This window comes from Alternaria atra, assembly GCF_907166805.1.
Source record: "Alternaria atra isolate CS162 genome assembly, contig: 29, whole genome shotgun sequence".
Classification (NCBI taxonomy): domain Eukaryota; kingdom Fungi; phylum Ascomycota; class Dothideomycetes; order Pleosporales; family Pleosporaceae; genus Alternaria; species Alternaria atra.
This window is the reverse complement of record NW_025091327.1, coordinates 72,829-97,291: the sequence shown is the minus strand read 5'-3', so window position 1 is coordinate 97,291 and position 24,463 is coordinate 72,829. Positions and strand designations below refer to the sequence as shown.

General features: G+C 51.1%; 8 protein-coding genes across 8 annotated transcripts; 3 read left to right on the top strand and 5 right to left on the bottom strand.

Moving 5' to 3' along the window:
• Positions 1-1,876: 1,876 nt before the first annotated feature.
• On the bottom strand, positions 1,877-2,890 carry ALTATR162_LOCUS8305 (uncharacterized protein; the record flags this gene model as incomplete). Its single annotated transcript, XM_043315935.1, has 1 exon — positions 1,877-2,890. The coding sequence occupies one exon, from the start codon at positions 2,888-2,890 to the stop codon at positions 1,877-1,879; it is 1,014 nt and encodes a 337-aa protein (XP_043171870.1).
• A 2,761-nt stretch (positions 2,891-5,651) lies between these two features.
• ALTATR162_LOCUS8304 (uncharacterized protein) lies at positions 5,652-6,706 on the top strand (the record flags this gene model as incomplete). Its single annotated transcript, XM_043315934.1, has 2 exons — positions 5,652-5,841; positions 5,898-6,706. The coding sequence occupies 2 exons, from the start codon at positions 5,652-5,654 to the stop codon at positions 6,704-6,706; spliced, it is 999 nt and encodes a 332-aa protein (XP_043171869.1).
• A 152-nt stretch (positions 6,707-6,858) lies between these two features.
• On the bottom strand, positions 6,859-7,938 carry ALTATR162_LOCUS8303 (uncharacterized protein; the record flags this gene model as incomplete). The annotated part of the gene is made up of 1 exon (XM_043315933.1): positions 6,859-7,938. The coding sequence occupies one exon, from the start codon at positions 7,936-7,938 to the stop codon at positions 6,859-6,861; it is 1,080 nt and encodes a 359-aa protein (XP_043171868.1).
• Positions 7,939-9,171: 1,233 nt separating this feature from the next.
• ALTATR162_LOCUS8302 (uncharacterized protein) lies at positions 9,172-10,603 on the bottom strand (the record flags this gene model as incomplete). The annotated part of the gene is made up of 3 exons (XM_043315932.1): positions 9,172-9,661; positions 9,720-10,396; positions 10,481-10,603. The coding sequence occupies 3 exons, from the start codon at positions 10,601-10,603 to the stop codon at positions 9,172-9,174; spliced, it is 1,290 nt and encodes a 429-aa protein (XP_043171867.1).
• Positions 10,604-11,138: 535 nt separating this feature from the next.
• Positions 11,139-12,149, bottom strand: ALTATR162_LOCUS8301 (uncharacterized protein; the record flags this gene model as incomplete). The annotated part of the gene is made up of 1 exon (XM_043315931.1): positions 11,139-12,149. The coding sequence occupies one exon, from the start codon at positions 12,147-12,149 to the stop codon at positions 11,139-11,141; it is 1,011 nt and encodes a 336-aa protein (XP_043171866.1).
• Positions 12,150-12,972: 823 nt separating this feature from the next.
• ALTATR162_LOCUS8300 (uncharacterized protein) lies at positions 12,973-15,369 on the bottom strand (the record flags this gene model as incomplete). The annotated part of the gene is made up of 2 exons (XM_043315930.1): positions 12,973-15,250; positions 15,308-15,369. 2 exons carry the CDS (start codon positions 15,367-15,369, stop codon positions 12,973-12,975), a joined length of 2,340 nt encoding a protein of 779 aa, XP_043171865.1.
• Positions 15,370-17,810: 2,441 nt separating this feature from the next.
• Positions 17,811-18,758, top strand: ALTATR162_LOCUS8299 (uncharacterized protein; the record flags this gene model as incomplete). Its single annotated transcript, XM_043315929.1, has 1 exon — positions 17,811-18,758. One exon carries the CDS (start codon positions 17,811-17,813, stop codon positions 18,756-18,758), a length of 948 nt encoding a protein of 315 aa, XP_043171864.1.
• A 3,672-nt stretch (positions 18,759-22,430) lies between these two features.
• ALTATR162_LOCUS8298 (uncharacterized protein) lies at positions 22,431-24,416 on the top strand (the record flags this gene model as incomplete). Its single annotated transcript, XM_043315928.1, has 2 exons — positions 22,431-22,444; positions 22,511-24,416. 2 exons carry the CDS (start codon positions 22,431-22,433, stop codon positions 24,414-24,416), a joined length of 1,920 nt encoding a protein of 639 aa, XP_043171863.1.
• Between the last annotated feature and the right edge of the window lie 47 nt (positions 24,417-24,463).

Genomic DNA, 24,463 nt, shown 5'->3' with positions numbered 1-24,463 from the left:
AGTTGCTTGTCTGCAGCTTGATCTCTTGCGACAAGTCAACCGCCCACGAACAATGCGCCCCTTTGTCTTCGTTTTGTGCGCCAGTCCCTCCACAATTACCAAGAAGGTTCAGGTCATTCGTGGTTTCGATCCAATTCCTAGAGAAATCCGCATACACCATGTACAGGTTGCATTTGTAATCCGCAACGATTTGGGAGGCAAGGTCCTCTCTAAGAAGGGCTAACATGCCGTAGACTTTGTCTCGGAGATCTTGGCATTCTGCCATGCGACAGCGTGTGATGAGGCATCTTTGGTAACTATCAGTTCTCCTCGCGTCAAGGCTTTGAAGCCTATGGTAATCGTCGAGTAGTTTCCAATGATAATTTGGGACGCGTTCGTAAGCCATCTTGATGTCATCGTGGCTCATGATCACATCTCGGAGTACATCCTTGAACGTATCGTCCTCTAAGCCATTTTCGAGAATACGGAGGCATTGATAAACCCTGCGCATGCGTCCCCAAGTCGTAGTCTTTCTACCGCACAGGGCCAAGCTTCGATCGCAACTCATCGCTAACTCTTGTATGATCCACAGGCGAGAGAAGTATGGCCGACACACAAGATCCTTCAGGTTTTCCCACACGGTGCATAAGCGTTTAGAAGTCAACATCTGACTTAAAAATTCTGTCGTCGCTTCGAGACCTCGCTCTCGAGCCTCACACACCCCATTGATGAAATCAAACGCCTCGTCACTGCCGGCAGTCGCATCTCCTAGCCACTTCATCACGCACCAACTCTTTTGATAGATCTCCCCCATCTTAGGAATCACTATGCTCTTCTCCTTGGTATCCGTTTGGTTGATGCACATTGCATCCACCCATACCATGCACCCTCTCTTTACGAGGTCTGTCTCGCGCAATGCTTCTAAGGCCTTCTGGAGGTTTCTTCGTACTGTGATCTTGGTTTCATTAACAAAAATCACTTCTTCATCATGAACGCTGCCCCAAGTATAACTCAAAGCGAGAAAGGCGTTTCCGTTATCCTCGAGGGTGGGAGTTGATGACGACCGATAGTTTTGAATGGTGCGGTGATGGAGCTCACAGTGTATATTTTCGGCTAGATGAGAATCTTGTTCCACTCCAGGTTTAACTCCTGACAGATCACCGAACGGCTGTAGAATTGACAATAAACGGATTTCTCCTTCACCAAGTGGTCGATACTCCATTGTGCAGAGCTTTTCAGCACAAGTTAGATCTGGCGGGCTGCGCAACGTTATAACAACTACAATCCATAATACAAAGCTCTAAAGATAGGCTTGCGTTTCGCCTCAGGGTAAGATGTTGGTAGCGCTGCGCGAAGCACTATTGGTGGGATTTCTGTCAGGCTCTTGAATCCTCGCATTCTGCCACGAACGACTCTCTTGTAAGAGCGAAGGCACCTGGTTCATTGCTTCAGTTTGATTCGCCAGCCTCGTCAAGAACACCACCGCCGGTAAGTCTAATGCGGCGATGCATGCAGCCGTTCGTAGAAAGTGCTCAAGGTGTGCTGGAGAGGTGTACGTGTGCCTTCATGTGTGCTGGTTGTGTTGTCTGAAGCTGATTGGAAGAGGTTGACCATGGACTACACAGCTACCAGGAACAACCTTTACCATACCCCGTCTGTCTACACAGGTTATGCCACCGTGTTGGGACACCAGCGACGTCCAATCCATGCTCTAGTTCTCGTAGTGGGACACTCTAGAGGCTCATAGTTGTTAAGCACGCCGTAGAGGGAGTTTTGAAACGAAGACGACACTTATGTTCCCACGTCATACACTGTTCGCACAACACGTTCTTGGAAATAAACCATGCATTAGGTCGATTACACGACATGAGATGTACGTGTGTCAGAAACACACTCCTCATAAAGTAGTCAGCCATTTCTCCAACGCCTCATTGACCTCCTTCGGCTTCTCCAATTGCACCCAATGCGCCGCCTCAATCGTCTCATATGTCAAGTTCTTCACATACTGCTTTTGAACCTCTGCCATCTTCGGGGCCACACTAGGCGAGCACACACTATCGTACTTCGCATCGATAAACAGCATTGGAAACTCCAACACACCACCATTCTTCTGGCTCTTAGCATATTCGGCATTGGCTTTGTGGTTGAGGTAGTACGCAGTCGCCCCAAAAGACCCATGCTTCTTCTTGCTCTTGAGCAGGTTCGAGTAAAGCGACTCATCAAGCGACGTGTATTCAAGCGGAATATCAGGAAGCTGCTCGGGATGTCCACCGAACCAGCCTCCATCCCTCAGAACCCGACTTGTGGCTGATGGTTGACCCCACTTGCTAGGGTCGGCCTTCATGTATAGGATCTTAGTGATGACTTCTGGGTGGCCGTCAAATGCCTTGACGCTCTCTTCGGGGTACAACTCGTAGTATCTCATGTATTCCCACTGGCCCCACTCGGTCTCGCTTTCAGGATAGATGTCGCGGTTTATCGTAGTCTTGATGTTGTCTAAGCCGAGCTCTAAGCTTCGGTATGGTACACAGAGGTTCGCCATACCGATGAAGAGCTCGGGATAGTGGGAGGCGAGTGCGTTGATCAAGCAGCCCCAGTCGTGACCGATCCATACGGCTTTCTTTATGCCAAGCCTCTCGGCGAACTCGACCAGCTCTGGGATGAGGACTTCAAGGGCATATGATTCCTTCTTGCGAGGAGCAGTGGAGTCGCCATAGCCGCGCATATCAGGCGCGATTACACGGTACTTTGATCCAGCAGCGAAGTGCGAGAGCTGGTGCTTCCATGTTTCCGCGATATCCGGCCAGCCATGGATGAAGATGAGCGGTGTGCCATCTTTTGATCCTCCTTCGTAGTAATGAGTGACCTCACCATTCTTGAGGGTAATGTCGCCTGCGGTGAATGCGTCCATGGTGAAAAGCTGGTGCAACCTTTACGTTGATGTTTGGGTCAATGTTGACACGTACTGGATGTATATATCGGTGTAGAAAAGGGCCGATGAAGGCTCGTGCGATACTAATCTTCATGTACCTCGGCAAACCCACCTCAAAGTGGAAATTGCGCTAGTGTTGACCATCCGCCAGGCTCAAACGTTGCAACGTAGTTCGAGTGTCGGATGGTCCATGCGGATCATGGATCTGATCATCGTACATAAAGCTTCAGCGAACCAGACTTACATTAACTTCCGGCGACGTTTAATCTGTCGCATACTTGCTATGATGTAGGAAGCGAACTGTGTGCGAACTGTATGCAAGCTGTGTGGGGGGCCGCTCATTTCTGATGTCAATAGTGAAGCGCTTTCATACTGCCAATTGAGTAGAATCGAGTTTTGGTGCTGCCGTAAAGCCACAAACCTTCGCGATCAAGCTAAATGATCGCATACTCGGGGCAACCCTCTGCGGCATTACCGACCCAGCCGCGCTGATCGTCTTCTAATCGTTGATCCCGAGCTTCCCCAATCGCAGCCCGGTACCAGGCATCATTGTAACGCTCGCAAAACTCATCGCTACGTCCTGATACGTACGCTAAGTTAACTATTCGATGGGTGGAATCTCTTTGAAACAGTCGCAAGATAAAGGGCATTTGAAATCCAAAGAGAGCGACGAGTTGATCGTCTGCTCGAATCTCAAAAGTGCTGTCAAGCCATGTGAACCCAGTATCCCGCTTTTCAGTAACAAACACTGTGACCTTGTGCTCGATGGTACAATTGTTTTCAAGCTGTCGCTTGAAATCCTCTCTGTGACCTAACAGAGACGAAATAAAGTCTTCAAGACTTAGGCTGCACCTGAACCTCGCATCAAGCCCCTTGTACAGGCGATTTGGTGCTATACATTTCGTCTTCAAGACGTCATGGTAAAAATCGTATAACATAGCCATCGTTCTGATAAGGATCTGGCGTGATAGTGAGGATGTTTGTGGTGATAGTTCTAACATACTGCCCGTGTGTGTAAAGAGTTTGGAAATTCTACGATAAACGTAATGACTTTCGTCGGCGCTCAATTCTCTCTGAACTTAGCGTGTGTCCAGTATACCTTTCGGGAACACCCTCTAATCCATGCATCGGTACCTGGGAAAATTCCAGCGCCTACGAAGGCGTACGATGGCCTTCTATAGAACAGTCCGTAGAAGGGGAAACATATATATATCGCATGTAAGGATACACTCCATCTTCTGAGATCATCACTATCGTGGCCTCAGCAAGAACTTGTGGCCAAGCCTTGGAGTAATCGGCCACGATAGGCTCAGCTACGCGAGATCGGACGATTACAAGCAGACCGTAGACTCTGTCTCGTGGGTCTTTAGCTGTGACACCTCGTGACATGGCAGTGCACTCAAACAAGCCGGGTGCGACACCTCTTCTGGCCCTCATGTTTTGCAGCAAGCCTCTTCGTGACTGCAGTTGTTCTGCTTGGTAGCGCTCGTTTATCTGCAGGTCTGAACGTTCCATAAATCGCGAGTGGTATCTGTTAAGAGCCTTAAAAAAGCCTAACCAAATCGTGACAAAATCCCTGAGTATTATCCTTGGGTGGGCAAAGGCCAATACGAACTCTTGGATGATCCAAAGGCGCTGGAACCAGGGTAGCTGGCTAATCTCTACAGCATGCTGACACAGATGATCAGAAGGCCAGAGCGCGAGCGGTCCATTATTGCGGCAGAAATCTACCCATTGTATCCAATCCATTCGACACGTTTGGCGGTATAAGCAAGTATCGAGATCCGTCCACTCACCAAGCCATATCACGACTTCCGTTGCAGACTTGTATATCGTAGCCATATGCTGAACCCGATGCGATCTTTTCCAGAAATCGCCCTGGTTGATGCACAAGGCGTAAATCCATAGTATGCGAGATCGATCGATGTCTCGGAGACGTCTAAGTCCTAAGTCCAGGGTCCCTTTTACGGGCACCAGGAAGCCATTGATGATGGCTCTACGTGGGCTGTTTTTGATTCCCTAATGCATAAGAAAGGGCATCGTACACTAGGTCGTCGTTCAAATTCCATGTATGGAGGTTTAGCTGGATGACGTCGTTGTATTGCCCAGGTAGTCGCTCGACCAAGCCTATGTCCCCATTTTCGGAATCGATGGGCCTGTAATCTAACTGGCCAAGGCGTGGAAGCAAGTAATCGGATCTCTCAGGTTCCAAGCGCGAGGTTGAGGGAACCTGCTGGGGTACGACTGCTTGCGAGTCCGATCGAATCGTCGCTCTTGCGCCGTGATACAGGCTGAACCTGTCAATAACAGTGCGCCCATACATTTCGAAGGCGAATGTAGTTAAAAATGATATTGATAAAGTACGGATGACGCGGCAGTGGAGGTGGGAGCGTTCAGGGATACGGGCATGCCGAACATCTAGATGACCTAGGTTTAGGCAGCGAGAAGGCTGAGGTTTTGTGACGTGTACAGGCTCCATTGGACTGAAAATTTTGAGGCGCAATGCGTTGCATACGTGTATGCATATGATATCAGGGTGTTGGGTGCCGTCCCACAGGGCAATACATTATCACGTGTGAAAGGGTTGTAGTCAGGACAGTCGGGACGCGTCGGCGCGACACGAGCTTCCACACAGGATGGTAAAGTTGACGTCACCATCAACACATCTCCAAACACTGTCAGGCGCCCTCACCACAATGACATGTTTAAGCTCGCGCGCTCTCTCACAAGACGATCCAACATGAAACTCGATCCAGCAGTCGTCAAGCTTCTCGGCCTGAACCCTGAGAAGACTAATGTCTCCTCCGCCGGCGGAGGCGGCTCGAGTTCAGCATCGACGTTGAAGATCATGTCGCAACTTGACGATGGCACAGGCAAGGCTTTCTTCATGAAAACTGGAAGCGGGGAAGAGGCAGAGGTCATGTTTCAAGGTAAGCGCAATCTCTAGCACACCCGGGCTGGCTAATCAACTGACAGCGCATTGAAGGCGAATACGCGTCCCTCAAAGCCATCTACGGCGCCGTACCCTCTCTATGTCCTCAATCCTTTGGTCACGGTCGATTCGAGTCGCAGCCATCAACTTCGTTCCTTGTGACCGATTTCCTTCACCTCACGGGACGATCGAGCTCCAAGTCGTCGAAAGCGCAATCGCTGGCAGCCAAGCTCGCAAAGCTACATACCACGCCCGCGCCCATACCAGAAGGCTACGACAAGCCCGTATTTGGGTTCCCAGCGACAACATGTTGCGGCGACACACCACAAGACAATAGCTACAAGGAGAGCTGGGCAGACTTCTACGCAGAGAATCGTCTTAGGTTCATTGTGCGATATGCGGAGCAGAAAGGGAGGAAGGATGGCGACGTGAAGAAGCTAGTTGAGCAGACCGCGGCCAAGGTCGTACCCCGCTTGATTGGGGATGACCATCTCAACAACGGCAAGGGAATTACACCAGTCGTTGTACACGGCGACTTATGGAGCGGCAATGCAAGCGTAGGCGTCATTGGTAGCACCAAAGGCGAGCCTGAAGCCGTAGTCTTTGACTCGTCGGCATGCTACGCGCATAATGAGTTTGAACTAGGCATCATGAATATGTTTGGTGGCTTCGGTGGGAGCTTCCTGAAGGAGTACCATGAGCTCTGTCCGAAGACGGAGCCGGCCGAAGAATACGAAGACAGGGTGAAGCTATATGAGCTATACCATCACCTCAATCACTATGCGCTGTTCGGAGGAAATTATCGGAGCGGCGCGGTTAGTATTATGACTGATCTTATTAGGAAGTATGGTGGTGAAGGATAGGTCAATGAATTGAATGAGTGAGAATGAGTGGTCAAGTATCTACAGTCGAATGTACACAGCGTCCTATCGCGTCATCCTGAACAGTCGCGCATCGTTCATGCTGTAGCTCACACGGGCCAGCAGTGCGAGTTTACAATGTAACCCCAAATCATCTAAGCAAGCCCAGCGGCCTGGATAGCGAAAGTAGCCGCCGCATCCGCACTGCTGCCGTAGCTGAGATGGCTTCCAGTAGCACCGCCATCACCACCACCGCCGCAGATCTGATCAGCAGTACCGCAGAATTGCTTGACCTTGTCGGCTGAGAGACCGCTGATAGCCTGGCGCTTCAATGGGTCTCCGAACATGACAGCACCACTAACATCAGTGGCAGAAAGACCCTTGCTGAAAGCATTGTGAACGACCATGGCACCCTGAGAGTAGCCCGATACGATGACCTTGGTGTCAGGGCATTGAGACTTGGCCTGCTTGACCAGATCGGCCATCTTCTGGCCACCGTCACCACCAAGGTTGGCATTACCAGCAGCAGAGGCAGCATAGTCAACACCCTGAACAGTAACACGGTCGTTGCCCAGCTTCTCGCGAATCGCCTTGAACATGGGCGGTCCGGACACGGATCCGACGTTGCCCATCTCTCCAGTACCACGTGCAAAGACGATAGTCATATCGGTGCAGCAGTTCTTGTCCATGATACCGTTCTCACTTCCTCCGAAAGCGTTGGAAGATCCAGATTGGGGCTGGCAGTTCGTGCCGATCGTGCCGGCACCGCCAGTGTTGCCTCCGCCAGTCGCTGTGGGTGCTGTAGCGGCACCAGTCTTTGAAGGGGTGGGCACAGCAGGGTTAGCCGTTGTTGTAGCACCACCTGCACCACCACCGAGGCCTCCAAGGCCTCCACCGAGACCTCCGCCTAGACCGCTGAGCCAGCTGCTCAGTCCCGAGCCACCCGTACCAGTGCCGCCTCCACCCAGGCTGGGGAGGTTGGTTGGAAGGGAGAAACCTCCACTTCCCCCAAGAGACGGGATGTTGGTTGGTAGACTAAATCCTCCACCAAGGCCTGAACCTCCACCGAGGCCTGAGCCTAGGCCAGAACCCAGACCAGATCCCAGACCAGTACCTGTCCCAGAACCCAGTCCTCCGGTTGGTAGCGAAAAGGATGGTAGCGAGGGAAGCTGGGGATGCGGGAATGCAGTTGCAATGCTGGCAAGAGCGAAAACTTGAGCGGCGTAGTACTTCATCTTGCAAAATTGTTTAAATGTTAATGTGGGAGAAGTTTGATGAGTCGTCTGTATAGAGCAAGTCGATTGGAGGAAAAGAAGGTAGGTGCACTGCACAACGAAGAACAAGACTGGCGCCGAAAGCGAAGGTGGTAGGGTGGAAGCGAAAGTAGGATCAAAGTCGATGCCCTCCAAACTTTTGCTGGAAACCTACATCTTATACACAAAATCCACGGTTGACTTCCTCGGAGTAAAGTCACAACGAGTTACGCCGTTGGGTTTCGAAACATTGCTTCTGCGGCGAGATGTGATGAAAGGAATGCCAAGACGTTCTCCATCAACGCGATGTTTTTGTGGGTTCCATGCCCCGTTTGCGGGAAGAGGCTGATGTGTGCAGGGAAGCGTACCCATGTTTTCCGTGCCTCATCACTGAATCTGTCGGGTGACGTCTGCTTTGCCCTGATTTAGCCTCGGTATGGTATTCGGAAGGGTAAAGCTCTTGTTTCTGCATTCCAGGATGAATGCGGGTACATGACTCTAGTGATTGTTTCGATCATCGAGCAGCATTCCCGTTGCATTAGCGGCGGACGGGATGCTAGGGTGTTGTATCAACCTCGACGAGTGGCACATGTCCTGTGCTGGCACCAGTGAGTTGCGAATACTATCCGCAGTATTCCAGTCGACATCCCGCATCGCGAAAAAAACATGCGACGCTACGTCGTTAACACCTTCAAAGCCAAATTTCTGACTTGAGCTAGACACAGCTTTTCGGAGTGGTTCACGCAAAAGGCCCCGCTGTCAAACATGTGTACAAAATCTACCACTGCTATGGAACCTTCAGGTCGTTGTTTGTTAGCAAGCCATGTCAGCTCGGCTGGCTTACTGTCGTCAATGCCTTGCATGGTCTGGAACATACCAGCGATCGAGGAGGACAAGACGGCATCTTCCGCCAAGGATTCAACCATCCTTCAATTACCACCCATGATCTTCCCAAGGGCGCGAACGGATTGTAACCAAGCAGAATGGCGTAGGGCTGTCTCATCCATGTCAACGGTGCGACCTGCGACGGGCCTCGGTAGCCACCATGTGGGCCGTTTCACGATGACCCTGGCGCAACATCAACCACGAGTCGTAAGTTTACTAACAGATACCTCCATCAACCCAATCAGGTAGCAATATCTTACCTCACATCCGAGGCTGACGTTTATGTCTCGCAACGTCCCGAAAACTTTCTTTTCCTACGTTATCGCGCCATTATGATGCCTTCGCCTGCACAGCCGCCTTCACCTCCTCCATTGCGTCATATCCGTACAGCCAGGGTTGTACCTCGGGACATGTCCACCGACTTGGAAATGCGCCTTTGAGGTCCTTGCCCAGTTGGGCTAACATCAACTCATCCCGCTTTTCCTGCTCTGGCCCGTCGCGAAGGTGGAAGTCTTTTCGCTGCTTGAACGTCTCCCGTACGATACCCTCGCCGCGTGCTTTCCGCAGTTGTTGGAATAGTCGCAGGGTATCTGGTAGCTGCTCCTTCGAACTGAAATGTTCCGGGGCAAGTAGAAGTCCCAGAACGGCACCGTCCTCAATAGAAGAATTGGCGCCCTGAGCGAGATACGGAAGCATTGGGTGACATGAATCCCCAATGAGCACAAGATTGTTTTGCGCATTGATCCAGGACTCCATCTCGGCCCGGTGCATCAGTTTCCACTTGTCCACTTTGTTCACACACCCAAGTAGCTGGGTTAACCTGAATCAATGTTAGGTCTACAATGCAATCGTAGGATGAGGCGAGTGGAGCATCTTACACTGGATCCCATCCCTCAAACAACTTCTTCATTTCGTCCAAGTTGCCCTCCGTCCTTGCGACGCCTTCTTCGAGATCATCGGGCACAAGCAAAACCACATTGTACATGTTGCCGCCGCGCATACTGTATGCTACGACGTGTGCATCTGGACCTGCCCAGAACCGACATGCGGGCGATTGCACCATTTCTCGCAGCTTTGGGTCGCTGATCTGGTCGACCTTGAGCACAATCCGATATGCCAAGTCGCCAGTAGGCAGCGGAGGGTCGTTCCGTCCTAGCATCGTAGATCGACATGAAGACCATAGCCCATCTGCTCCGACAATGAGATCGGCGTCGTACTTTTGGCCCTCTGAGGTTTTCACACGCGCTCTGTCGCCGGTAGTTGAGCCAAAGTCTACATTCGTTACTTTTGCGTTCAATACAACCGTTACACCCAGCTCTTTTGCTCGCTTGACCAGCGCTTGCTGCAGATCCACGCGATGGCAGTCGGAGAATGGCGCTCCATATTTGCGGCGGATGTTCGCATCGAAGTTTTCTTCATGTGCGAGGATCTTGCCACGGTAGTTGTGGACGGTCAATGTGACGGGTTCGCAGATTTGATCACGGATGCTATCGTACACAGACCAGTTCTGGAGGAGACGTGTGGCATTAGGTGTCAGTTGAAGGCCAGCGCCTATCTGGAGTTGTGATAAGTATAGATATTGAGTGCAGTGGCTAGATGTTGAGTGCAGTGGCTAGATGCCGTGGACGTGAACGCATACCTCAGCCAGCTCTTTTGCGCCTTCCAACACCGTGATTGAATGCCCTGATAACGCGCATTGTATCGCTGCGGCAAGACCTGAGAGACCAGCGCCGACGATCAAGATGTCGAGCTTGTGTGACATATTCGGTGTTGGTTGTACACGTGCGCCAAAGATAATTCACCGGTCAGCTTCGAGAATGACGAGTAGTGAGAGTTGAGTTGAGACGTGCGATGCGTCGTGATATCCTTGCTTTACTGAACTTTGCCTATTGATCGGGCTTTAGATCTATCGCCGGATGCAGCAATTTCTGTTGCATGTGCGTGCCGCATTGTAAGTTCTGTTCCTGGATATTGTCTCTTCCGGGGCACAGAGAGTGGAGTGGGGATGCGGGGAAGCCACAGGCTACTTTCACGGCTCGGAGACCCTGGGCACGAACGGGACTTGCACCCCCACCACCCGACATAAGTACTGCAAACCCTCTCGTCCCTTCTGTACCTGGTATCATTTCACCTTGCGAATGTTACCAATTGTGGAACCGGTGATTCCGGATAACATGGGAACGAGTCATCACCAGACGGCAAATCGAAGGCGGCTTCGGAGTTAACAACAGGAATCGCCAATGCTGTCTTGCTGATGTTCTCTATAGCTGGGTTCATACATTCTTAGAATCAATACTTCAGGCGTTCGTCGTTGATTCCTCATCCATCTGCAGTACTCTGTGCAGGAATCTTTGTTGACAACGCACCATATCTCTCCCAACAGCAACGTGCGGCTCCAACCCCGAGGCCCCATGGTACACTCCTGGCCAAACATGTAGCTCTGCGGTACCTCCAACCTGCCATATCCTCGTCACAAACCTGACTGCCGCGTCTCTGAAAACTTCACAGGCACCAACGTCAATAAATGTTGGCGGCAGATTCGACAGGTCTTCAGCGCGACCAGCAACCCTTATGCCATCAGGATCGTTTCTATCCGACGACCCCAAGATAGCATTCCAGGCCCACTCATCCGACCACCCGGGCCATACTGTCTCTGTGCGGAATTGGCTTGCACTCGCATATTCCTCGTGCCTATCGTCCAGCATCGGTATGTTGAGCAGCAACGCAGCGACTTTGTGACCATCAAGTCCACGCGCGGCCAAGCATGCTGATGCCGCGACGCCTGCACCGCCTGAGCACCCGTAAAGGACGATTCTGGCCGGATCGATGCCCAACTCTTTCGCGTGCGAGACAAGATAAACGAGTCCTGAATACACGTCGAATGCACCGGCGGGCGCCGGGTATTCAGGTGCCAGCCTGTATTCGGGGCTCACGAAGATGACATCGTCGGCAGGCGAGAAGTGCGTCATGGCGTCCACGACACCGAAGAATCGGTCCCCGACTACTTGCCCACCGCCGTGAACATAATAGACCACTGGCCTTCCGGTAGGCCATTTGCGACTCATCTTGTGGGTGCTTTGGTAAAGCGACATGGTTACTGCATGGTGACTAGGACCGATAACGCCGGGAGCCATGAGAGTGGTATGTTGGTATTCCCGTTGCTGTTGGGCAACGAATTCTTTGTTATTTCCCATGGCCAGTATCATCTTTCGTGCGGCTTCGAGGTCAAAAGTCTGGTCGGGGCTGGGTAGACCACTGCCATTCTTGTAGCGTACATCGAATGGCGGGCGGACAGGCACGCTTGCCATGGTAACAGTTTGCGTGTGTTGCGGAAGAGAAATTGGATTTGCTAGTTGTTCGTGTGCACGGCAAGATGTCAAAACGTTGATGGAAATGGAAAGAGTAATAACCTAAATCTCTTTCCATGTCTCAGCTACTTGTACCATGTGTCCCGGAGCTATACTAGGGTGTCATCCGCAGCAACCAAACCTACGGCTCGTAAGTTCTCCGAGATCCGATCTCAGATTTACAAGTAAGGTTAGTGGGGCTATGACTGGAGTAGAGATGCTAAGCTTTCGGCCCGGGGGCAGAAGTCGACTTCCCTACTTCGTACGCCTGTTCCACCAAGTCCGTAATCCGGCCGCAAGTAGCAAGAAAACGATGAACACATTAAGGGAGCAAAATTGTAATGATCTGAGACATTTCCTCTACGTTTGATCGCCAGTGATTACTAATCAATGCCATTCAGGTCATAGTCTAATAGCAGGCATCGGGGTTGATACCGCCGTTGCTGAGAGGCGAGATCACATACACCATTCATGTACTTCGGCAACAGCGACATGAATGGCATTTGCAGCTTAGGAAGCAAGTCGTGGATCCAAGGAGCGAATGATGAATTTCCACGGCCATGTGATGGAGGTATACTATAACACGACGTATCCCCGTAGTGATACGCAAGGAGTTGGGCAGGTGGACGTATTTATCTCCCTAGGTTGTGCATCCCAAGTCGATGTAATTCCAAGCCATGATACATGACTAAGCAATAGAAACCTGGAAAGGATTGACAGAATGATTCTTGTATGGTATGACATGCCTGTCGTAATTTAAAGTGAGCCTTTCCAGGTGCACCGGTCAATTCATCGTGCTGAGCCCATTTACGTTCGGTAGCCCTACTGAATGAAGCTTGATAGCAATTTTTCGCATGTAGAGCTCGCATGGCTTACAATTCTGCCACCCATGGATTCGAGACAGATGCTCCAAACGCAATTTACAGTCATCATCATTAGCCGTAGCGCCCGTCTCGATCGCTGGATCGAAGGTGCTCACACCGGCTTCAGCAGCAGCGGCCGCTTCCTTTTTCTCCTCTTCTAGACGTATCCGTTCTGCCTCTTCCTCTTCAACGCTTATTCGTTTTGCTTTTTTACTCTTCTTCTTCTTGCTGAGAGCACCCGCACCAAACGCAGCCCAGTCGTCTGTGTTTGAGGCTAGATTCTCCCCCCAGCTCAAGCCTGAGGTGGCACTTAGTATCAACGGTTTCGCAGCAGCGGCCGCTTCTTCCTCTTCCTGCTTCCTGCGCTCGGTCTCTTCTTCAACCTTCTTTGCGAGACGCCCTTCCTCTTCTAGGCGTATCAGTTCTCCTTTCTTGCTCTTCTTCTTCATTTTACCGGCCGAAAGTGCGCCCCATTCATCCCAGATGGGGTCTTCCTTCTTCCTGCTCGTCTCAGCTTCAACAACAGCGGCGGCGGCTTCCTCTTCCTGTGCTAGGCGGATCCGCTCTGCCTCTTCCTCTTCTAGATGTATCGGTTCTACTTTCGTGTACTTCTTCTTCTTCTTCTTCTTGACGGTTGGAGCTGCACCTCTCCAATCGCCCCAGACATCGTCTTCCTTATTTTTGCTCTCCTCGGCTTCAGCAGTGGCAGCAGCTGCTGCTTCCTCTTCTTCTATCCTCTTCAACTCGGCCTCCTCTGCTTCTAGGCGTAACCGTTCTTCCTCTTCTTCTTCCTGTCGCTTGATTTCAGCAGCCTCTTCCTTTTCTCTCTGACCCTTCGTATCTTCCTCATCCTCTAACCTCGTCTCCTCGTCTAACTTAGCTTCCAGCTTCTTCGCCCGTGACATACTAAGCCCTCCGTAAGGATCTACCTCTACCCCTGGATCTTCCTGCGCAGCAGGTAGGTTTGCAGCAACAGTAGCGACATCATCGATTACTGGCGTCGAATCGATCTCGAGCTGGATATTGTGTGGCGACGATGGAGGGGATGAACTCATTGGAGGCGGAGGCGGTTCCAGCGTATAGTCTTTCTTCCCCTTCTTTTTCTTCTTTCCAGGAATGACAGGCGCACTGCTCCAGCTACCCCACATCGACTTAAACTCGAGTGTATCTGCTTCATCTTTAGAAGTAGCAGAGCTTGCAGTAGTAACGTCTTGCTCTTGGAGTTGCGTAGTGGTTCCTTTCTCCGCTTCAAGCTGCCGGATCTCAGCTAGATCTTCCTCTTGTGCCCTTGCTTCGGCATTCCCTCTATCTTCCGCCGCGGCTTCTACTTTCATCCTCTTCTCGAGCTCCATCTTCTCTTCCTTGTTGCATGAAGATAAGGCTGCAAACGCAATAGCTTCCGGTCTATTACCCGGATCCTGACCCAGATTATGAGGATCCCAGGCAGCTACCGAGTCATCGAAAGCTCCAAATTCCTCTACAGACGCAGGCCATGCGTTAGAAATTTCGGCGATGCGCCTGGAAGGCAGTTTTGATAGATCAGACAAAGAGGATCCAGGAGGCTCAGTACATTCAGGCGTTGAGATCTTGCTAGTCGCGGTCTCTCCTTTGTGCAAACTGGCTATCTTCTCGCTGTAGAGACCAACGATTAGTTGAGCCAATAGCTTTGTCAGGGTAGTACTTTCGATGTTTTCGAAGAAGTCCGGTGCCGATAACATATGAGGGTCTTGTTCGAAGGTCCATCGAACTTTCTTTGACACAAAGTCTCGAAGCCACGCATGTTCATCAGCAGGCCCTGCAACAGAATCTTCTCGAATAGCGCGCACGGCGTCACGTAAACACATTTCCTTGCCTCGTCGCTCCAGCTCGATTTGTGCTAACTCCTGGAGACCAGGCACGCTGTACTTCTTAGCGGCTTTTAGAGCAAGCACAGCTGTCTGGAACTCATCTCGGACAAGAGTTTGGTGAGTGTTCTCGGTACCCTCGATATCTTCGTCGTTGAGTGTCTGATAGACACCCGTGTGCAGGAAGTGGATCAAGACGTGACCAATGCTTGCGTCAACATCTTCAAGGTGGGTCTCGCGTGTCCAGGGATCACGACTCGGGATATTCTCCAATCTTTGCAACAGAACCTCTGGTATATAATATATCTGATGAGTATGACCAAAGTGTAAGGTAACAGATGGACTTGTATATAAGCTGAGGTAGTCAGCGTTAAAAAGGTGTGCTTGCATGAACGGAGGAAGCCTGCCTCACCTTGTTTTCAGTCGAGGAAGCGTATTTTTGGCTGCTTTTGCGCCCTTGACCTTTTTAGCCATCGCAATCGAAGCAGTTCGGGCGGCACTATTCGTAGGATCTTAGGAAAATCGAGGGAAGAGAATCCTTGGACTGGCGCTGAAGTCAGGGACAAAGAGCCTTTATCTGGATATCAGGATTATCCTGGAGACATCTCGTGTTGGTTACGTGCATGAGTATTCGTGAACGGTATCCCACTCAACCATTAACGCGTTGTTCATGGAGGACCTCTGCATATGCGCAAACACGACATCCTGCATACCAAGCCGCTTAGCCGCTTGACCCCGCACATAAATCTTCAGCCTGATCAGAACTTATATAGTCAGATCACAATCGCCATGATAAGTGGCTGTAAAGAGTGAGCCTTGGTGTGGGTGGGGCGCAGTTTGAACTTGTCGCACTCCGCATCAGTTTATGCGTGCACTTCCAAGAAATCAACTCGCAGATGCAGCCACAGCGCGTAATGTGTCACTATACCATTGGTTCCAAGATCGCATAGGACTTCCTACAGATAGTGACCTCCTTTATATGCATGTCTTATAAGCTGAACTCCCAAGTTCAGTGATCGTTGGCAGTTCCCACGTAGCCGCAATCCTAAGTTACAAATTCACAACAAACTTGAACAGGACACACAATGAGCCTTTGTGGATTGTGCAACCGTAATTTTGGCAGCGAGAAGGCACTCAAACAACATGAAGAGAACTCACCAAAGCATGCGGAAAACTTTGGCTGTAAGGCATGCAACCGCTCCTTCAAAAGCCTGAACGCACTCGGCCAGCATCAAGACAATTCTCCAGCCCACCGAAAAACCAGAAAAGACTCAGTCGTTACCTCCTCCACGTCTGTTCCAGCTGCCGATTATGCTCGTTCGCCGTTACCAACGACCTCTTCTGTCCGCCATCAAGTGCGTAACAGTCAGCGCAATGGCCACGCCACGACGAAGAACACTTCTCACACGCATTCGACCTTCGACCTGCCATTCGCAGTACTTAAAAGTCGAATGCAGGCTCTTAATATACCGGAAATAAAGACAATTGTCACACCGCCAAAGATTGATCGAGCACACGTCCATACGCGGCAAGAGACAAGGACCTTCTTCACGTTTCCTGAACTGCACCAAAGAATTGCCGAAGCCGTCGCGCCCACGATTACGTCGACATGGTTCAACCCCATCATAGAGGCTCACTTCAACACCGAGTACGAGACGAATGTTATGGGAAATTTTACATGCGAAAACAAAAGATGCAGAAAGAGCCAATGGAGCAGTAAAGTTGTAGCGGTTTGGATCAAAGGATATCCTCGTAGTGGTTACAATGCTATGGTGTACAATCAACGCTGCAAATCTTGCGACCGACTGGGAAGCTTGAAGCTAGACGAGGAATCGTATGTGGAGCGGATTGCGTATAGGCTTAAGAAATGGGCAGGTGTGACGGTTGAGATGCGACCATTTAGTGGAACGAGTAAGGGGCCACATGAGATCGAGCACTGCGAGGGCTGTAAGGCGGGACATTGTTCACGGGCATTGGACTTCTGATAGCAACACGTATCTTCATCATGTTGACATGTGGAGATGAGGTCAGGCGGAATCTCACTGCATCGGCACCGACAGATATTAAGATATGCACGACCAATGGGTTGTTTATCGATGCCGCCCTGTTCACACAAGCCCCACCTATGTACACAAGAAGCGGTCAATTTCGTCTATCACATTTACATATATCTAGCCAGCATTTTGAACTTCGAGCGCCGGTCAGTCGCTGAACTCAGCAACACCACTAGTGTCCTACAGTCGAGCGACGGGACGAACACCTGTCACGCCTCTCACACTATGGCTCTATCTATATTTGGCCTTCTCGTAGGCATACTAATCGTATACATAGTTGCCCGTCGACTTCGGCGGGCAAAGCTACCACCGGGGCCTCCTGGCCTCCCACTGCTCGGGAACCTTCGTCAAGCACCGAAGGGGACTCCATGGCTAACGTTTACCAAGTAGATCAAAGAGTACGGTAATCTCGTGTCGGTCGACCTCGGAGGTACTATGATCATAGTTGGTGACTACGAAACGGCGAAGGATTTGCTCGACAAGCGGAGGAACGTATACAGTAGCAGGCCGCGCCTTGTAGGACACTGCCGTGATGTAACAGGATAGATGAGTAACTCGTTTGAATAGGTCATGGGTCACGAATTAGTCAGCAATAGCAATCCGATCGTGTTCAAACCTTTTGGCGATGATTTTTTGCTGCATCAAAAACTTCAAGCGCCGGTGTTGAGCCCTCGGGCAACCACGTGCTACACACCTATCCAGGACTTGGAGGGTCAACAACTACTAAAAAGCCTTCTGAAATCATCCGGAAGCATCGCGCACTGCGTTGAAGTGTTTGCAACGAGCTTGGCTTACTCAATGGCTTTCGGTATGCGTATTCACACCGGGAAGGAGTGGCAGGTGGAACGAACTCGCGGATGAATGAGGAATTTCCACATTGCCGGCCAACCAGGAGTTTGGATCGTGGATGCGCTGCCGTGGCTCAATTACCTGCCCGCAGCCATTGCGCCTTGGAAGTGCAAGGTTGCAAAGTGGTTCCATGAACTCGACGACCTGCACGTCAAGAGCTACAAAGAGGCGCTCAAACGCGAGGGCTGGAACTGGGCGAAGGACTTCGAAAGGGCTACTGAAGCGCAGAGCATGACTGAGCAGCAGGTCGCTTGGGATGTCGGTATACTCGCTGATGCTGGGGTTGAAACCATGAGCGCTACCCTCATGATCTTCGTCCTCGCATGCATCACGCATCCTGAATGGCTCCCGAAGGCGCAGAAGGAGCTCGAAGAAGTCGTAGGCAGCGAGCGACTGCCCGAATTTGGGGACTTGAAGGGCTTGCCGTACGTCCAGGCTATAGTAAAAGAGGTTTTCCGCTGGCGTCATCCACAACAAGCCGGCATTCCGCACGCCACGACCCACGAGGACTACTATCAGGGCTACCTCATCCCCAAGGGCTCTGTTGTCATCCCGCTCTTCTACGCGATGCGACACGATGAGGACCTTTTTGACAAGCCGGCGGAGTTCCACCCTGAGCGCTGGATCGGCAGGTCGCAAATCCAAAACTTCGGATACGGTCGCAGAACCTGTCCTGGTCGTCATATCGCGCGCAACTCAGCAAGCATAGTGATTGCGCGCTTGCTGTGGGCATTCAATATCCGTACGCCGACTGGGAAGAGACTCGTTGTAGAGGAAAGCATGTTCACCACAGGGTTCGTATCGGCTCCGAAGCCTTTCGCGTGCATCTTCGAGCCCCGGAGCGAGACGCATGTCCGCGTTGTACAGGAGACCTTCGAGAAGGTAGAGAAGAGCGTTGCAACTCTTCTTAGCGAAGTTCATGAGAAGCACAACGCACTGGGTATCAAGGCTCGCGTGTAGTGCATATCCACCGCCGGCCTCCGCGCAACTGATAAGGGCAGCGCCACCCGCAAACAAAGCGCTATTCTCAAGCATAGCACCACCTCCTGATACTTGGGCGCCTTATACTCATATAACCCACCCGCATGTTCATAGCTCACCTCCTGGCTCGTGCACCCTGATAGAAGGCGTCGTGGAACCACGTGCGCTGCGCCGCGCGCGCGTCTAGGCATCGCCTTCACGGAGCTCGAAGCGCAGCGTGTTAAAGCGCACTTCGAGACCGGCGGTCGCGACGTAGAGCTGCTTGTGGGTGCATCTGCTCTGGTTGTATTCAGGCCCTAGTGTGCCTTTGAAGATGGGTCTGCCGTGCGCGGTGGAGGCGAGGGGTTTGTATTGGAGGGTGCGCGCGGGGGATGCGAGGGCGTATCGATAATAACGTTTTGGAGCTCGGTGGGTAGGCTGAAGAGCAGGCTTGTGATTGTTTAGGGCACCATTGCGAGGGTTGTGAGCGCGGTGGAGCGCAGAGCTTCCCGTTGAAGAGTAATGTCGATTGCGTTGTGGGAAGTGATTGCTTTGGTTGTGCGCAAGCACAATTGGAAAGAAACAATGTAAAGAAGGATGGACTACAAGACGGGCAGTATTTCGGACTAACTCAGCCGGCGCTGTTCAATTCATGTTCGAAGCTTTCTTTGCTTACCCTGGGCGCTATGCCACCTCCCGCATCGCCCGAGTACAACCCTGTTACGTCATGGCTAGTCCAATAAACTCTGGCTGCTGCAAGATCTGTAACATTAAGATGCGCGAGCTACGACTCATGAAAGCTTCCGTTCTTGGCCCCCACAAGCATAGCCACCGTTTTCGCTCCTACGGGCAACCTGACCCTACCCCATCACTGACTTCAGGGAATACGCTCGCAAAACGATTAGGAAAAGTGTCGATGTACGCGCCCCACTCGCCCCGACACTTGTCGCACAATCGCACACCTCCAAACCCGTATAACGAGTCTCCTTTACAAGACTGGTGCTCTCGACACTCTTGACAAGTCACATTGTTACTGGCTTCCAAATATCCGCTGAGACCATCGAACAGCAATTCATCGCTTCTCTCGATCATAGCTGTGTAACGGTCAGCACCTTCGACCTCGCTGTCTTGAGCGTCAACACGATTCCAGAGTTTAAACTTTCCATGTGCTTGCTTTACAACGGTTGGAGTCTCGGGTCGACCGATCACCAGTCCGTCTCCGACGAAGCGGTACCGGCGCATCACTATATCAAAGGCCATCGGTTAGGCATCTAAAAGATCAATCGTGATTGGGAAAAGCGTACTCATGTGTATGGGTCCGCCCAAGAAGCGCAAGAAATTGATGACAGCGAGGTGTTCCGGTCTTCCAACCCACGCAACATCTAGCGCCCAAAGTAACTCACGGCATTGACGAAAAGCCTTGATGCGTGCACTCGAAGGTACATATGCGAATGTAGAGTTCTGGGTAAACACCAAGTTAGCGGCGCTTACTACACGCATTTCGTACCAGTGCGTTTACTTACAATCTCGCCTTCAGATCGGTGCTTGAAGAACGCAACGCTATCGTAAAGCGTGGAACCAAGTTCGTTTAGCATTTCTAACTCATCTTTGCTGTACTGAAAATCATCGAGATCATTGCAGGCAAGAGCTGCGTAAATACCAAAACGAAGCAAGACATCCGTATCGCGCATCCGGAAGCACTGCCTGGGAGACTTGGCGAGGGCAGCAACATATCGTTTGAATAGCAAACCTTTGATTCGGTTGCTTGATTTCTCCGCCGAAATAAGAAGACTGCAGCGGAACTCTCGTGCCATTTCCGCACTGATGAGACTCAGGTTAGCTTCTCAGTGTATACTGGTAGTGCATTGCGAGGTAGAAGATGTATCATGTGAGAAAGACAAGATTTACGTACTGTGCTGGAGTGCCTTCAAATAATTGGGCTAGAAGAGTGCTGACGTTATATCCAAGCAGATCGTCTGTGACTGCGACTTGAATCATATCACCCTTGTATTCAGCAACGATTGCAATGATCGCAAGTCGTATACATGCAACGTAGCGGTTCCAGTTGGTGTACTGTGGAATAACGCAACGGGCGTATTCCCATGCGCATGCATAAATCTCTTCTTTGGCTTGTTGGGGAAGATTTACGTCGTTGAGATCATTTGCAATTACTGCCGGGTAGTCTAGGAGTGAAGCTCAGCGTCAATAGAGGTTTTCGATGGTCGTAGATGTGAAAATGACATACACCACTTGTCACGGATGACGGACACCGACTGTTCTACGGAAGTAGAGTTGAATTTTGACATAGTTGATACAAGACTCTAACGCATAGTCAGGACGCGATACGTAAACATGTTGTATGAATAGGTCAGGAGAGGGAAACGTACGCCCAAAATACTGTAATACGGTTTGCTCAGTTGGCTAAGGCAGACCTATCGCCTTTCAATAAAGGTAGTGTTGAATATCTTTGCTGTCACGCGGCGAGCTGAAGCTAGCAGCGGATCATGGTGGATCCTGCGGGGTGTGTGTGATGGAAATTGTTCTAATCAGCTAGAGGCTTCGACTTTATTCTCGCTGACGAGGAAGGCTCTGCTACATATATTGGTGCACTTCTTGCATCAACGAACCCTGATTGACTTGTTATAGCGACAGCCCATACCACTTATGCTAGTGAAAATACCTCGCGAGAGAGGCAAAGTTAGTCTCTTGAGTATGAGTTGTCAAGCTTAATAACATCTGGCGGTGAAAATCTTGCATAAAAGAAGCAGAGTTGATCCGTGAAGGTTGCTGTTTGTGTTCTCGTGTTCCAATGAACTGCTGGTAGATGCAATTATACGAGGTTTGCCGAAAAAAGCATCTGATCTAGCGGTGTCTCATCACAGTTTTGGTAACGACTCTCGTTCAACATAGGCGCCACTGATGCTAGGCAAATGCCAGTAGATATTACTTCCTCAACTTAGCTTTGCGCGTAATCTGTGGACACTGTACCATCGTGGAGCACGAGATGTATCCGAATACTTCTCTGCAAAGCCATCCAAGCAAGAGTAGATGAACGTGCATCAGCCAACGCATGCAAAGCTTAGCCTGAACGCAAGGGATATAGGAGAGGCCCTGAGATGATCGTGCTTTAGAAGATTGCCCAAGCGTCCCTTCTGAACTCCAAGTCGCCAGGTTTGCAATAGATTCGCACAGGGCCCTGATAAATGAGCCATCGAGGCAAGAGATGCAGATTAGTCAATTCATCTTTCAACGCCGACGTATCTCGTGACTCACAGTCGGTCCGCTTTTGATCATAATGCGCCGGCTTGGAACGACATCACATCACTTCGAGTCTTGATTTGCGCCACGGCCTGGGTCATAAGCTAAATCGCATCGGGAGCGGCTGGACGCCAGCTTGTGGAGCAGTACCGTGGCTGTGCAGGGCCCAAACCCGTAAAATCAAAAGGGCGCACTACCTCTAGAGTCCGCGCGTATTGAGCACGGTGACTGTGCACAGATTAACGGATCCACCATGAAGATGGAATCCCCATACCACGGACGTTCGGTCTTTTCTGGTTCCCCGGATGCCTTTGTGTGCAGTGCATCTAGACACAAGAAGAAAAAGGGCTGCCGTGACTCACCGTTTGACCGGTGGTAAGCATGTCTAGCTGCCAAGATGGCCCTTATAGCAACATGTGCAACAGACAGTGATTGAGCAAATTAAGCCACACAACGACATTTCGACTCCAGGCAATGCCACTTCAATTCTGAAGATCGCCCGGACAAGGCTCCAAAGACACCGATCCATTGCTTGAAGCGGCATCACCTCCACCAATCCAGGACGATTACCTCAAGATCGACGAAGAAGACAGCGATGATGATAGCGGCGAGGACGAAGATGTGAAAGAGGCTCGTGCTGAGCGGTTACGTGAGACTGGAGGCTGGCTTGGCTACCTGGAAGACTTCACTATCTTCCTACCTTACGTCATACCCAGACGAGACATCAAAGTGCAGATATGTCTGCTCATCTGTCTCCTCACGATCGCAATGGAGCGCGTCCTACATGTCGCCATCCCATATGTTCTTGGAATTATCGCCGACAGAGTCACACATGGATCAATACCTATTCGAGAACTCCTCGTCTTCCTTGCCCTCGATGTACTTAGCGGCGAATCAGGATTGCTCTTCGTTCAAGAGCTCTCAAAGATACCCATCAAGCAGTTCTCGTACAAGCAATTGACTAACGCTGCTTTCAACCATGTCATGTCCCAGTCAATCAATTTTCACTCTACACAAGACTCAGCCGAGGTCATGAAGGCCGTTGAGCAAGGCGAAGCGTTGGGCAACGTCCTCGAGTCAGTGGTCATCGATATCGCACCAACTTTGATCGACATCATCGTTGCTTGTACTGTCTTCTACCGGAAGTTCACTCCAGCGGTGGCAATGGTCTTGCTTGGTGCATCAATCGTATACCTGGCTACCGAAGCATTCTCAACGCGACTCACGACAGGCGACCGGAGGAATGTGACGAAGGCCGAACGACTCGAGACACGAAAGATGCATCAGGCGATCCAAGGTTGGCAAACTGTGACCTACTTCAACCGATTCAAGAGAGAGGCTAGTGTACTCTCCAGTGCTGTGAGCGACCACATGAAGGCAAAGACACGTTTCGAAGCACGACAAGCACTCATTAAGGCTCTCGTTGAGCTGGTGGTGCCGATTACCTTCTTTGCTCTGGCTTACCTTATCCTTCAGCGCATCACCGCGGGCACAGCATCACCAGGAGACTTCGCCTTCTTTCTTACATACTGGGACTCAATCATCTACCCGCTAAAGTTTTTGACGAACCATGTACGATGGTTGGTTGGTGACTTTGTTGATGCCGAACGACTTCTTCACCTTCTGCGAACCCAGCCATCAATCACGGACGCACACGAAGCCTATCCACTCGCAGTGCGCGACGCTGTAGTTCAGTTCGACGAAGTTTCCTTCAGGTACGACTCCAGCCGCTACGCACTCCGAGACATCTCCTTCACCGCCTCGCCAGGCCAGACCGTCGCCCTTGTAGGCCAAACCGGCGCCGGCAAATCGTCTATCCTGAAACTGCTCTTGCGCCTGCACGACGTCACATCCGGCAGCATCACCATCTCCAAACAAGACATCCGGCACGTCACACTGGGTTCCCTTCGCGACGCCGTAAGTGTAGTTCCCCAGGCGCCCACATTCTTCAACACCTCGATCGTGGAGAACGTGCGATATGCACGCTGCACGGCGACCAACGAAGAAGTCCACGAAGCATGCCGCGCAGCCGCTATCCACGACACCATTACACGCTGCCCCCAGGGCTACAATACGCAAGTCGGCGAGCGCGGCGTCAAGCTGTCGGGTGGCGAGGCGCAGAGACTTGCGATTGCGAGGGCGCTGCTCAAAGACTCACCGATTGTCCTGTTGGATGAGGCGACGAGTGCGGTAGATACAGCGACAGAGGGGAAGATCAAGAGGGCACTTGAGAAGCTCAAAGAGGGGAGGGTTGTTATTGTCATTGCGCATCGGCTGAGTACAATTGTAGACGCAGATTCAATCCTAGTGTTGCATGAGGGAAGTGTTGTAGAGAGAGGAACGCACAAAGAATTGTGTGAGAGAAAGGGGCGGTATTACGAGCTTTGGGAACAGTCCTAGATTTCCTACGTTTTGATTCCCCCAAGTACATTATCTCCGTACAGGAC